General features: G+C 54.7%; 3 protein-coding genes and 1 pseudogene across 4 annotated transcripts, besides 1 other annotated feature; 2 read left to right on the forward strand and 2 right to left on the reverse strand.

The window, feature by feature from the left end:
* Window positions 1-115: 115 nt before the first annotated feature.
* On the forward strand, window positions 116-1,644 carry NCS57_00081700 (Dihydrolipoamide acetyltransferase component of pyruvate dehydrogenase complex; the record flags this gene model as incomplete). The annotated part of the gene is made up of 2 exons (XM_053050894.1): window positions 116-290; window positions 359-1,644. The coding sequence occupies 2 exons, from the start codon at window positions 116-118 to the stop codon at window positions 1,642-1,644; spliced, it is 1,461 nt and encodes a 486-aa protein (XP_052919409.1).
* A 1,744-nt stretch (window positions 1,645-3,388) lies between these two features.
* Window positions 3,389-4,196, reverse strand: NCS57_00081800 (Gluconokinase; the record flags this gene model as incomplete). Its single annotated transcript, XM_053050895.1, has 2 exons — window positions 3,389-3,832; window positions 3,927-4,196. 2 exons carry the CDS (start codon window positions 4,194-4,196, stop codon window positions 3,389-3,391), a joined length of 714 nt encoding a protein of 237 aa, XP_052919410.1.
* A 4,896-nt stretch (window positions 4,197-9,092) lies between these two features.
* Window positions 9,093-11,364, forward strand: NCS57_00081900 (Dipeptidyl peptidase 3; the record flags this gene model as incomplete). The annotated part of the gene is made up of 3 exons (XM_053050896.1): window positions 9,093-9,217; window positions 9,314-11,043; window positions 11,096-11,364. The coding sequence occupies 3 exons, from the start codon at window positions 9,093-9,095 to the stop codon at window positions 11,362-11,364; spliced, it is 2,124 nt and encodes a 707-aa protein (XP_052919411.1).
* A 568-nt stretch (window positions 11,365-11,932) lies between these two features.
* Window positions 11,933-12,916, reverse strand: NCS57_00082000 (annotated as a pseudogene). The gene is made up of 3 exons: window positions 12,791-12,916; window positions 12,146-12,481; window positions 11,933-12,085 (listed from the first exon to the last, which is right to left on the reverse strand).
* Window positions 11,933-12,916: a sequence feature.
* Window positions 12,917-13,299: the final 383 nt, after the last annotated feature.

A 13,299-nucleotide genomic window follows, 5' to 3' on the forward strand; every position in this document is an offset into this window, starting at 1 on the left:
GCTTAGACAATGCCTTCCATTGCCATTGCCTGCCTTCTCCTCTTCCTGGGAGATTGAAATTCTGACATGTCCTCTCCTTGATTCTTCTTCTCGCCGGTGCAATTGCAAGTTAATCATGTTTCTTCAGCGTGGATCTCGAGTGCTGCGAAAGCAATGGCATGTCGCCAGAGGCGTGGGCCAGATGGCCATGGCGTCACGGGCACCCATGAACGCCTGTCCTCCCAGATGGTTCAGCGAGTCGAGGAGGTTAATGGCTGTGAAGCCTGTGCTCCTAGCCGACATTGGCGAAGGCAAGTTAATCATCTACACTGTCCGCCTGGTGATGCACCCCGGGAAGCGCACGACTAACACGCACCAGGCATCGTCGAGTGTGAAGTCATCCAGTGGTTCGTGGAACCGGGCGCTCGGGTCGAGGAGTTCTCCCCGCTATGCGAGGTCCAGAGCGACAAGGCCTCTGTGGAAATCACAAGCCGCTTCTCGGGCGTCGTCAAGAAGCTCTACTACGAGACGGGCGAGATGGCCAAGGTCGGCAAGCCGTTTGTTGACATTGATATCGAGGGCGAGGCCAAGCCTGAGGATGTCGACGCCGTGGTCAGCCAGCAACCCGAGAAGGAGGATGTCCCTCCCCCTCCACCGTCCTCCGCCTCGGAGTCCAAGCCCGAGCAAACACAAAAGACATCTCCAGCACCTGCTGGGACACCAGTAAAGGAGAAGGGCAAGTGCGCAAGCCTGGCAACACCGGCTGTGCGACACCTCTCCAAGGAGTTCAAGGTCGACATCATGGATATTGATGGCACCGGCAGAGATGGTAGAGTCCTCAAGGAGGACATTTATCGATTCGTCAAGGAGAGGGATGCCAAGGCCAGTGCCCCAAGTGCGCCGTCGTCTGCACCACGGGATACTTCAGTGCAGACGGAAACGGTTGTGCCACTGTCCAACACCCAGATGCAGATGTTCAAGACCATGACACGGTCCCTGACTATCCCGCACTTCCTCTACGCGGACGAGGTCGACTTCTCAAACCTGGTGGAGCTGCGCAAGCGTCTCAACCGTGTAATTGCCCACGGCGCCACGACGGACGGACAGCCCTCCAAGCTCTCCTACCTCCCCTTCATCATCAAGGCCGTGTCCCTGGCGCTGTATCAGTACCCAATGCTCAACGCCAGGGTGGACGTGGACGCCAAGACCAACAAGCCGTGCCTCGTGCACCGGTCGCAGCACAACATCGGCATCGCCATGGACACGCCGGGGGGCCTGGTGGTGCCCGTGATCAAGGACGTGGGCTCGCTGAACATCCTGTCCATCGCGGCAGAGCTGTCACGGCTGCAGAGCCTCGCGGCGCAGGGCAAGCTGTCGCCGGCCGACTTCCAGGGCGGCACCATCACCGTTTCCAACATTGGCAACATCGGCGGCACCTACGTCAGCCCCGTCATCGTGGAGCGCGAGGTGGCGATCCTGGGCATCGGGCGGATGCGGACGGTGCCCGCGTTCGACGAAGAGGACCAGCTCGTCAAGAAGCAGATCACCAACTTCAGCTGGAGTGCTGACCACCGTGTCATTGACGGTGCCACCATGGCCCGGGCAGCTGAGGTTGTGCGACAGATAGTGCAGGAGCCGGACATCATGGTGATGCACCTCAAGTAATAGAGAGCGTTGGTGTAACTAGCAAGCAGATTATCAAAAACAATGTAAACGAGATAGACTGAAAGAATAGGGAATCGGGCTGTGATACATCCGATGCTGATGCAGACGGTTCGTCCATCCTCATCTGGAAATAGCCGATGTTCCTATCTGCTCGCACTTACACAATAGGCATAGACAACCGAACTTTTGTCTTCTGCTGAGATACTAGAAAGCGCATAATGCAGAAATTATTGATTCCGCAGGAACATGGCTGTTGCCCGGATTCGCGACGAGCCCTGCTGATCTCTGTCCCCATGACCTCGCCGTGCGTCTCGCCCATGTAAGTCGCCGGATACGTTCATGCACCCCGCCTCGAGGAGCTGTCACTCGAGGATCGCCTTGGCTCTGAGGCAGGCTGTGACTGTGAGATGAGCAGTCATGATCATGCCAGCTTGGTCAGCGAGACGTGGCCGCTCACATGTCGACGAGTGCTCGGTCCCTAGTTTGGCGATGTGGATGGGCAGAGGAAGCCATGAGCTGTCAAAGCCGGTAGGTTCGGTATCATTTCAGGACAAGGTAGCATGTATGACATAGATAGTGTGCTAGTAGAAGCCGGATCAATACCTACAATCCCATTGACTTTGTTGGTCGTGTGCAGCCCGACCCTAAACTGTTTGCTTTTAACACATGGTTGCTCGATGGATTGCCTAGGTATGATGTATTACCCTGCATCGAATGACACGAAGTCGCAGATGGGGGCATGACATCCATCCATCGGAGAGAAGGCCCTTGCATCAAACTAGTCCGTGAGGCCATCTACCGCGTACAGTCCCTAGCTACAGTAATTAGGGCATCATCTGGTCATTGATCCGTAATACCTCGGAGCGCACTGGTCAGGCGTCGTGCCATGGTGGGAACCGATGGAGGCGTTTCGTGTCAAAATTTTTCTTTGCATTCCACCCACGTCTCACAAGAGACTGATGGGTTTTGCTCGAGGCTAATTACCTGACATGGACATGGGGGAGACAAGGGAACCCATGCTGGGATGGGGATGGGGCGGTGACCCCTGGGCTGGGCTGGGCTGGGCTGGGGGTGTCTGGCCATGTGCCGAACAAACAATGACGACCACAAGCATGCTCGTGTCTCTTGCCTTGAGGTCATCGTATCACAGTCTCAGCCATGGATGCGATGCGACAAACCCCAGACTCAAGAGCGTCAACCCCAGCTTTTGCCTCCCCGTGCCATCCCGCGCGCGGCGTCTCCCTCGCATGCCTAGCACAACGCCCAAACAAGCAACACGCACACACACACACACACAAACCAAGGATGTTCTCATCCCCTTCCCATGCCCGTCCCTCTTTCGCCAATCCATGCATGCAAGCAAGCAGCCCTCACCCCGCACTCCGCCCGAGACTGGCTATGTACAATTGGTTGGCTCCAACTTGAACGGTCTGCAGGGGCTGCAACCAAGGCCGCCGCCTAGTCAGAGGCCGCGGCTGGCTTCACCGCATCGGAAAGCTGTCCGAATGGGCGGAGCACCGGCAGCAGCGACGACGCGCGCGCCTGATTTCCCAACGCCATTAAAAATCCCTTTTGAAAAATACTCCGTTGTTAATGATTCAATGTCCGTAACGCTGTGACTCCCGGCTCGAAAACTCTTTTCGGATGGTGTTGGCTGCAACGACACTGCGTTTGTGAGTGCCTGTGGGCCTGTGTACCACCATGTACAAGGTGTGATATGATATGATGAAAGACCGCATCACGGCTATGAGCTGTTGTCGGCCTTGGTCATGGTCTCCAACACGTTGGCCAGGGCTTCCTGCTGCACCTCCTCGAGGGTTTTGCTGACATCGATAGTGATGACGTCCTTCTCGTCACTCGAGGGCCGCTCGAGGATGTCGAACTGGCTGTGGACCATGTTGGCGCCCATGTAATGATTTTGTCGCTTTTGCACGCGGGCGAGAAGGACCTCTTCGGCAGCGTCGAGGAAGACAAAGTGGATGAGAATTCGATGGTCGTAGTATCCCGCCACCCGGATCACATCTCGGTACTTTCGCTTGAGGGCTGAGCAGGTGAGAACGACGCCGCTGGATCCGGCATTAAGGCGGTGGATTGACTCTTCTCGGAGAGCAGTGAGCCAGTCCCAACGATCAGCATCCGTCAGAGGGATGCCATTTCGCATCTTTTCGATGTTGGCAGGGGGGTGATACTGGAGGGCCGTGTTAGTGGTGACGTTGTGACGCCGCAAATCGTGGGGGTAAAAAACCCCCGCGGGATGGGAAAAAAAAGGGTCTAGTACATACCGAGTCACCCTCAACATAAGGCATGCCCAGAGTGTTGGCCAAATATTCAGCGACTGTCGTCTTTCCACATCCAGCAGGGCCCGTAACTAGCCAGATGTGCTGCTGCTCGTTGGTGTTGTGGCCGTTGACGGCAACCGAGTTGAGGGATGGGGGTGCTGCCGTCATTGGTGAGGAATTGGTGGGGGTCGCTTGGAGAGATGGTGGCAAGGCGATGGAAGTTGGCGACTTGGACGCCTTGATGGGCAGAGGAGTGGAATCGTAGGAAAGCATGGTGGAATAGTTGTCGAGAATAATATGATTCGTGAGGTAGAAAGTGAAGATCGGTGCTGAAGTAATAGATGCTTCCTTCTCTTAAACGCCTATTGCATAATGGTACACGAAAGGCTGAAGTCGAGGTGACAGATGCAGTAGGTCAATGTCTGCCTAGTCCTAACAAAGCAATTGATGCAAGGCAATGTAAGGTTTTGAGTGAAGTAAAACGGGACAAACACAAACGTCAAAGAGACACAAAGAGCCCGGTGAAGTACTGTAGGTAGGTTGGACAAGATTCCGGGGGGTCAGGGGGAGGCAGACGACGGATCTATATAAGGTTGACGACGGGAAAAATGACAATTCAGGCTCAACAAGACGGGGAGAAGGCCGTGACAGGCACGACGACTTGGTTCGTACAGCCCATCTGGGCCTGGCAGTCTTTGCCAATTCCATTGTCCAAGTGACGTGGGGGGGGAGTGTGTAATGATGGTTAGGCCCCAGTGGGCCGGGTACAGGAGCCTCCGCCTGCCCTCCAGGGGCGTGGACAAGCAGAGGGGAGGCGTGTGGGCACTGGAAGCCTGGCAATGGAGGTTGAGAGAAATAGGGAGGACGGGCATTTTTCCCCTTTACGAGTCCACTCTGGCACCCGCCATCTCCTGGAAGCACCGTGGTGAAGCAGTGAGTGTGGAGTTGAGACCTTGGTGTGTGGGAACGTGGAGAAGAATGCCAGGGCCCGTCACGGACGGATTGCTAGACCGACAAAACCTGGACGGGACTGGACAAATTTGTCACCATGATGAGTCTATGTCCGTGGTCAGTTGGTGTTTTGGGCCCTTCTAGAGAAATTGCTTAGTTATTACTCACTTGTGCAACTCGAAAATGCCAGCAGAGCCTCGAAACCTACCTCATCTCGTCGTGCCACTCTTTCGTGTTGTGTGCGCGTGCTGGGTCACGAGGCCATCTTTTTGCTCCCGTGCTTGGCGGCAGTTTGATGTCACCGTCAAGACACAATCATTCATCATCCTCTCACACAAGGCAAGACTCCTCAAACAATTGCGAGGCGGCTTTGGGCGGACAACACCTCAGCCTCGAGGCGCGCATCATGCTGCATGCAGACGTCGTCCATCCAGAGACCGAGTCTGGGCAGAGACGGTAGGGGCAAATGTAGCAAAGCGACCTGTGAATGCATCGGATTGGATGGGAGGCTGAGTGACTCCCCCGGAAAAGAATCCATGCAGTGGAGGTTGCTTTTCCTTGTCGACCACCCAATTCCCGCCTTTTTGCAATTCCTGTGTCTGTCAGCCGTCACACTCAGCAGCAGCCCTGGTGCCCGCTCTGGCCGACCACGCAACGTCAATTGGTGTAACGAGCTCCAATCATTCCCCAAACACCGGCATCCCCAACAATGGCCCCCATGCTCTCTCCCAATGACCCCCCTTGGAGAATGTCCAACCTGGGTTGCCAGCAGCAGAGCGGTCGGTCGGTACAGCAGGAAAAGGATAATGACAAACAATCCTCCCTGTCTGCCGACCAGACTCTCACATCCGCAGATCCAATACGCATCCGGCCCGACTCTACGGGCAGGACGGATGAGCTCATGCTGTACGCAATGCCCACGCACAGCAGGTTTGCTAGTCCGAACGAACCGAACCCCGGATTTCATGACCAAACTTGACCGAAACACCACCTTGACCATGGCCGATGATCGCCACCGCGCCCAAGGGGCTGGGTCAAATCTCCCGACTCGAGTCAACGAGATCCCTCCCGTCTCTTGACCCAAAGACGTTGGGATGCTGCCCCAGGTTTATCCCCTTGCCTGTCTCATCCCGTTTTCCTCAATGGCTCATGGACTTGGACCAGCTTGAAGCTAGATGGCTGCGGCATCTGGCCCGGCACTGCACGAGCAAAGTCGGTCATTGCTCATGCTGGGATCAGGTCACGACGGCAAAGCGCCCCCTCGTCTCGTTTTGGAAAGAGGCGCCGGGCGGTCATCGCCGTAAAACTTCTATGTTTGTCGTTAAAGACTGGGGCAGACGGGATCAGTCGGTAGTGTACCTCCGCAGCGCGGCACCGGCACAGCCCATCAGGTCGTCTCAGGCGGCAGTCATGATCTGGACGAGAGGATGCTCGAATGAGGGAGAGAGCCGCGGCAACGGCAGCAGCAGCAGGAGCACAGTAGTTGCAGCGGCCAACACAAGGCTGATCAGATTATTGCATGCTTGTCTTACAAGCTTGCATCTGCATGGGGAGGGCGCGTGAGGGCAGGCGTTGTCTTCCCCGCAGAAGACTCAGCTCGAAGGACCCCTCGAGTCTGCTCTGATTCAACCATGCACCCGCGGTTGAGGATCCGTTTGCCGTGAGGGAGGAGCTCCGTCAAGGCAGAGGGTGTCTCAGCAGACACATTGTCTTCCACCCCCAACCCAACCAAGAAAAGAAAAGAGGCACAAGGGGAGAAAAAGCGGTAGCGTGGAGTGTGGAGCTGGCGCGTGGGGGTCGCAGACCTGAGCAGGTCAGGTGGTGGTGGACCTGGCGCTGCCCCACAAGCTACTGGAAGCCTCACCCAGCCAGAAGATTCCAACCGACTTCATCAAAAGGAACAATCCATGATTATAAACTTGATTATTAACATGAACACGATGCTCACCGTGATGATTTTGCAATTGATAGACACAGGTATCAAGCTTCAGTTAGAGAATTACTCTGTGAGAATACCTATCACAGAGTGACTAACATAATCACAACCACAGATTTCAACTTCACATCCTTCAACGCACAACTTGCTGGCATGTACGCTTTGGCATGGCCCTTTCTAGGCTTACTCGGCTCAGCTTGACTCGGCTCAATAGGGGGAGCTATTTTGCTTCCCCGGCCGGAATCATCACCTCAACCTGGCCAACCACAACCGCCTGTCGCCCTCCCACCCTCTCACCACGCCCCCTAGACCGTCCCGCCCGGGTGGATGTCTAGATTCCGAAGCGCTGGCTCGGTGGACGACACCAGGTCGGCGCCGTTGATCTTGCTAGTGCTTGCTTGCTTGCGTGCAGGAAGAAGCCCTGGTCTCCGAATCTCGAGTTTTATCAACGCCACACCGCTTGAATCTGTCTCCGATTCTGTTGCATCTCTCCATGTGTTGTTTGGCGAGCACTACCATATAGTCCTCTTCCACCCATCCTACGGTGTTGCTTTATTCATTACTTGACGACTCCTGTATAGTCCTCACTCGACTGCCGAACTCTCAAAACCTGCTTTGTCAACCCTTCTCGAACCCTGGCGATGGAGCCCCGGACCGTCTCTCCGTCTACACCCGTCCCTGGCATGTCCCACATGGCAACGCGGTGAAGCTGCGTCTCCAAATTGCGCTGCGTCAACCAGTCAAATTTTACGAGGACTCGTGGGTAATGTGACCTCCAAAGGTAGCATGCGCTGTGCTGAGCGCCCGAGGCCTCTTGGCCGACATTTGGCCATCCATGACACGATATGCATCTCATCTCGTCCGAAACCGCTGTGTATGCCGCGGAGTACGGCACAGCCCAGGCTTCATGCAAGACTCTGGACTGGCCAGTGGGGTCGTCTCAAGGTAAGGAAGGCCTCGGGAAGGAGATCGGGAACTTTCTCGGTTCGGCTCGCGGTTTGAACTTGTCTTGTGCTGTTGCCGTGGGGGTCGATGAGCGCCAGATAACTCAACAGCTCTTTTGGCTCTCCGGCATGAAGCTCGTGAAATTGGGCACTTGAAGTTGGGCAGACATGGCGGATGCTCAAGATTCTCGCATCGATTGGTTGTGAACTTGTTTGCTATCTCCTCATGAGACTATTCGCGCAAGTTGCGACTTGCTGTTCTATGTCGCCTCGACCCAGGATAAGGAGAGGACATTGGTAAGCTATGCGATACCGATAATAAATATTGGAATTAGGCAATATGTAACGGTTATTAGCTCTTAGTTAGATCGAGATTAAGGTACTCTTATGGACGTCTCACTGACCTTGGTAGTGATACTGGAAAAGGATCAGTCTCGTACTGTTGCGGACATATTACAGCAAGACTAGACTATCACTACGTGAGTTCAAAAGAATAGGCAATATCGAACAAGAGTTTACAATAGCACATGGGGGATTTCAGTTATGGGATAATGCGAGAACAACGATATGCCTGTATTCAAGAGCCACTTGATTAGGTACCTGACGGATATACCCCTTCAAACAACACCACTAGGGCCATGTCATGATACGCATTATCTTGGCATCCAGAGAGTCATGATCAGGCAAAACAAGGCTTCACGTGCAATTATGGCACTACCCGGGAATCATTTCTATCCTCGAAATTCTGGAATGCTACATTCCGCGTGACGCATGTGGGTTGACGCACAGGATGTGGATGTGACTGCGACTGCCACCCGATGCAAGTGATTTTGGTCCAATCTTTTCAACTTTCAACTTCCAAGTTGCACAAGGCTGAAGACTATTCAAACAACCTATCAGGTCCATCCCATCCTTTTGGATTGATTGGGTATTGTTGTCTTGTTGAAGCTCGCAACCAGTGCAGGCGTCCGTCCATGATGCCCTAAGTAGATGTCATGGTGGGGAAGGCACGCCTGGCTACAGTTGGTGCTAGCCCTGGTTGGCAACTGGCCGCCGCCTCACGCAAAGATCCCCGCGTTTTGCCTGGACACGTTTGGCAGCTGCGTTGCGTTTGTGCCCAGATACAAAGGATCGATTGGCCGACGTGACGTGAGCACAAGCGGCATGCCTTCTCCCAGCTTCATCTCACCGTCTTTCATTCTTCGAAGACTGCCATTTCCCTCCCTGAGAACCGCAGCATCGAAGCCTTCTATCGCCGCCATACGACGACCCCTCCCTCACGTTACAGCTTCCTTTGGACGTCAGAGCCTTCGAGCCTTTTCAGCCTCTGCCGTCGTCATGAACTCGCACGAGCTGGCCCACTACCTCGCTGACCAGCCGCCCTCGGTCGTCAGGCTTGAGATTGAGAAGCACTTCGAGCCTCTGACTGACCAGCAGAAGCGCTATGCTCACTTTATCAGCAAGTAAGTCATCTCTGGCCGGCGGTAGCTCCAAACTCAACCTGCCCGAGTTGACCGCAAGCTATCACGTGGGCGCCTCAATGCTAACCGCCCCTCTAGGGCCGCCTTTGCTGGTACCAGGATCGTCCTGCGCCAGATCTCTCCCGAGTCTGAGCCCATCTACGATCTGATTCTGGCTCTTCACAAGTCTGCCAAGGGCGACTGGAACGCCTTGGCCAAGCAGGCCGGTGTCGAGGAGGATGAGGTCACTCGCTTCCTCGAGTACGCTGCCATGTTCCTCGGCAACAATGGCAACTACAAGAGCTTTGGCGACGCCAAGTTCATCCCCCGCTGCAGCGAGAAGACTGTTGCTGCTCTGGCTGCCACCTCCCCCGAGGCTTCCAAGTTCTATGAGGCCACAAAGGGTGGCATCTTCAGCGCTGACAACCCCGCTATTATGCACTTTGGCTACCCCGATGATGGCCATATGACAACCTACTATCCCGACTCTCCTCACATCACCAAGGCCGAGATCAAGGCCGTCTCGGACTGGATGGAGGCCAAGGGTCTCCTGCCCGAGAACAACCGACTCCGAAAGCTCCAGGATGGCAACTTTGAGATTCTGATTGCCTCGGCCGTCAATAACATCCCTGCTGAGGGTGGTGATATCGGCAAGGAGACCGAGTTCACCATCGAGGACGGGCCTCTGAAGGGCAAGACTATCAAGCTTGTCTACGGCGACTATTCCGCCGAGATGAAGAACATTGCCACATTCATCAGTGGAGCTGCAGAGAACGCCGAGAACGATACCCAGAAGAACATGCATATTGCCTACAACAAGTCCTTCGAGTCCGGCTCTCTGAAGGAGTTCAAGGACAGCCAGCGGTTCTGGATCAAGGACAAGGGCCCCATGGTCGAGTCCAACATCGGTTTCATCGAGACGTACCGAGACCCTGCTGGTATCCGTGGCGAGTGGGAGGGTTTTGCCTCCATCGTGAACCTTGAGCGAACTCGGGCCTTTGGCGAGCTTGTATCCAAGGCCCCCCAACTCATCCCTCTGTTGCCCTGGGGTAGCGAGTTTGAGAAGGACAAGTTCCTGTCCCCTGACTTCACCTCTCTTGAGGTCCTGACTTTTGCCGGCTCCGGTATCCCTGCTGGCATCAACATTCCTAACTACGATGACATCCGACAAACTGAAGGTTTCAAGAACGTTTCCCTCGGAAACGTCATGAGTGCCAAGGCCCCCGATGAGAAGATTCCTTTCATTCGTGACGAGGACCTCGAGGTCTACAAGAAGCAGCGAGACGCTTCTTTTGAGGTCCAGGTTGGCCTTCACGAACTGACTGGTCACGGTTGCGGCAAGCTCCTGCAGGAGACATCTCCTGGTAACTTCAACTTTGACAAGGAGAACCCTCCTGTTAGCCCCGTCACCAACAAGCCCATCACGACATGGTACAAGCCTGGTCAGACCTGGGGCTCCGTCTTTGGTAGCATTGCTGCGTCATACGAGGAGTGCCGAGCTGAGCTTGTCGCTATGCATCTGAGCTGCGAGTTCCCCGTCCTTAAGATCTTTGGCTTTGGAGATGGCTCCGAGAACATCAACGGTGAGGCCGGTGATGTGCTTTATGCTTCATACCTCTCCATGGCTCGGGCTGGACTTGCCTCTCTCGAGATGTGGGATCCCAAGAGCCAGAAATGGGGACAGGCTCACAGCCAAGCTCGCTTCTCCATCCTCAAGTGCTTCCTTGAGGCCGAAGACGACTTCTGCAAGCTTGACTACAAGGAGGATGACCTTTCGGATTTGACTATCAAGCTGGACCGCTCCAAGATTCTCACGGCCGGCCGAGATGGTGAGTTCTCGCTTACCCTACCCTGAACGTTAAGCTAATATGTTTCTTTTAGCTGTTGCGAAGTACCTCCAGAAGCTTCACATCTATAAGTCTACTGCTGATGTCAAGACCGGTACCGACTTTTACGTCCACATGACGACTGTCGACCCCGAATTCTGGGGCAAGAAGGTCCGCGACACTGTTCTCAAGAACAAGCAGCCTCGCAAGGTCTTTGTTCAGGCCAACACCTCGTTGGACGAGGCGTCTGGAAAGGTTTCGATCAAGCACTACGATGCGTCGCTTGCGGGCATGATTGAGAGTTGGGCGGACCGCGACCTGTAAATGTGGATAAACAAGGAGAACACATGAAGCACAAGTCATGATGTGTACAGATATGAGAACATTAACAAGTCATGATCCTGTAGAGGCTAGAATCTGTAGAATAGAAGAAGCAAGAACAAAACATGCTGTGTCGACAGCCAGGCCACAGCCAGAAGTCCACCCTTGGTTGCAGAGTTGATAAACATTCTAGGCCCAGGGCGCACCACGCACACAATTTGAAACTTGAACTCCAAATCCCACCAACGACAGATAAATGTTCAATCTTGGCTCAGATTAGACAGAAGCAGCGGAGTTGCATTTTTTTCGTTCCTTTTCACCCGGTAGACGGGAAATCCAAAGTGGGATTCATCATCATTGGCCTCTCACCGGAAGCCTCTAGATTTTTTGTATGCTCGTTTGTTTTTTGACTGTAAAACCTGATTACAGACGCCAAGATGTGACCGATGCCGTCGACTTCCAAATGCAATTGGCCAAACCAGCCCATTTCGGAGACCCTTCCCGTTCTACTAGAACCCGTCGTGTGTCGCAACCCCGGTACTCCCGCCGCCCCGGCACAAGATGGACGCATTTACCAGGCCATCTCGTGGGGCTTGTCACCCTTCCGCAAGCTGAAGGAGCTGGCGAGGTAGGAGGCCAGCAGGTCCACCTTCTTGATGTTGGCAATCAGAGCCTTGTCGATAGCCTTCTGGTCGGCGGCGCGGCTGCTGTTGATCTCCTTCTTCTGTAGCCCGTGTGTCAGTTTTTGATCTCATCTGTCCTTTGGGTTGCAAGTCCGTCATACCTGGGGCTTCTCTCCCTGCTTGAAGAAAGCCTCCTCACCAGCCTTCTCCTTGGCCTTCTCGGCGGTGAAGTACTTGGGTTGGGAGATCTCCTCAATCTTCTTCTCGTCGAGGCCGGAGATATCGACCTTGTAGGAGGTGGCGATGACGTATCGGGAGTTGACTCGTCGCAGGGGGACACCGTTGATCTTGAAGGGGCCGGTGACGAGGAGGACACCCTGGTCGAGGGACTTCAGGAGGATGACACGCTTGCCACGGAAGCGGCCAGCGAGGAGGATGAGGACAGTGCCGGGCTGGAGGGACTTGCGAGGAGTCCACGATCGGACGGCCTTGCGGACCTGTGATTTGCACCTGTTAGCGACTGATGCTGGAGGTTGCTGGTTTTTAACAAATGTGTGCGTGTCGCCAATCGGTATGTGGTCGTGGGTTGCTGATTGTGTGTGTGTGTGTTCGATATCGTGGGACTTGAAATATATCAAGCCCTGTCGCTTCTCTCTGGTCGTTCTGCGCCGGCATGACAAAATTGCCAACGGTCGAGCTGATCTCAATCCGCCTCCCCAAAACTCCCAATCCACGCGCCTCCCCAAGGAAAATGTGCAGCTGCTCGCAAAGAGCCATCATCATCATCACCGCCAGAAGAAACTCACCTTCTTGTTCTCGGCATCGTCGTCAGCGGGGTACCACTTCTTCGCCTTCTCCGAGGGAGCGGGAACCTCCCGGGTCGTCTTCCCGAACGTCTTGGATGTGGGCTTCGCCGACATGGTGACTCTCCTGGCTGGGTGACTTGGGTTGGGTGGTGAAGGAAAGGAAGACACTTGGTGTTGATGCGCCCGAAATGTTGGAATTCTGTGTGAAGGCCGCTAACGAGTTTGTGGGAAGCAAAATGTGAACCCTCTGGCGCTAGCCGAATGGGGAAATGGTACGTGCTACCCGAGAGTTGGACATGGGGCTTCTTGCACGTGATGCTGATAAGATAAGAGCTCAAGAAAGTGGCTCCCGATGACGGCGGCCGAAGATGCGAGAAAGTGCTCCAGGCGTCATGAGACTGCTGGCTGAGGCTCTGTGCCGAGTAGATAATTGAGAGCTTCCCCCTCGAGATAGGATCTTTGATCCTGCTTTGGATTTTTCACGATCGCTCTTTTCTACTCTTTTCTTT

The sequence above is a fragment of the Fusarium keratoplasticum genome, chromosome 1 (genome assembly GCF_025433545.1).
Source record: "Fusarium keratoplasticum isolate Fu6.1 chromosome 1, whole genome shotgun sequence".
NCBI classification, from domain to species: Eukaryota; Fungi; Ascomycota; class Sordariomycetes; order Hypocreales; family Nectriaceae; genus Fusarium; species Fusarium keratoplasticum.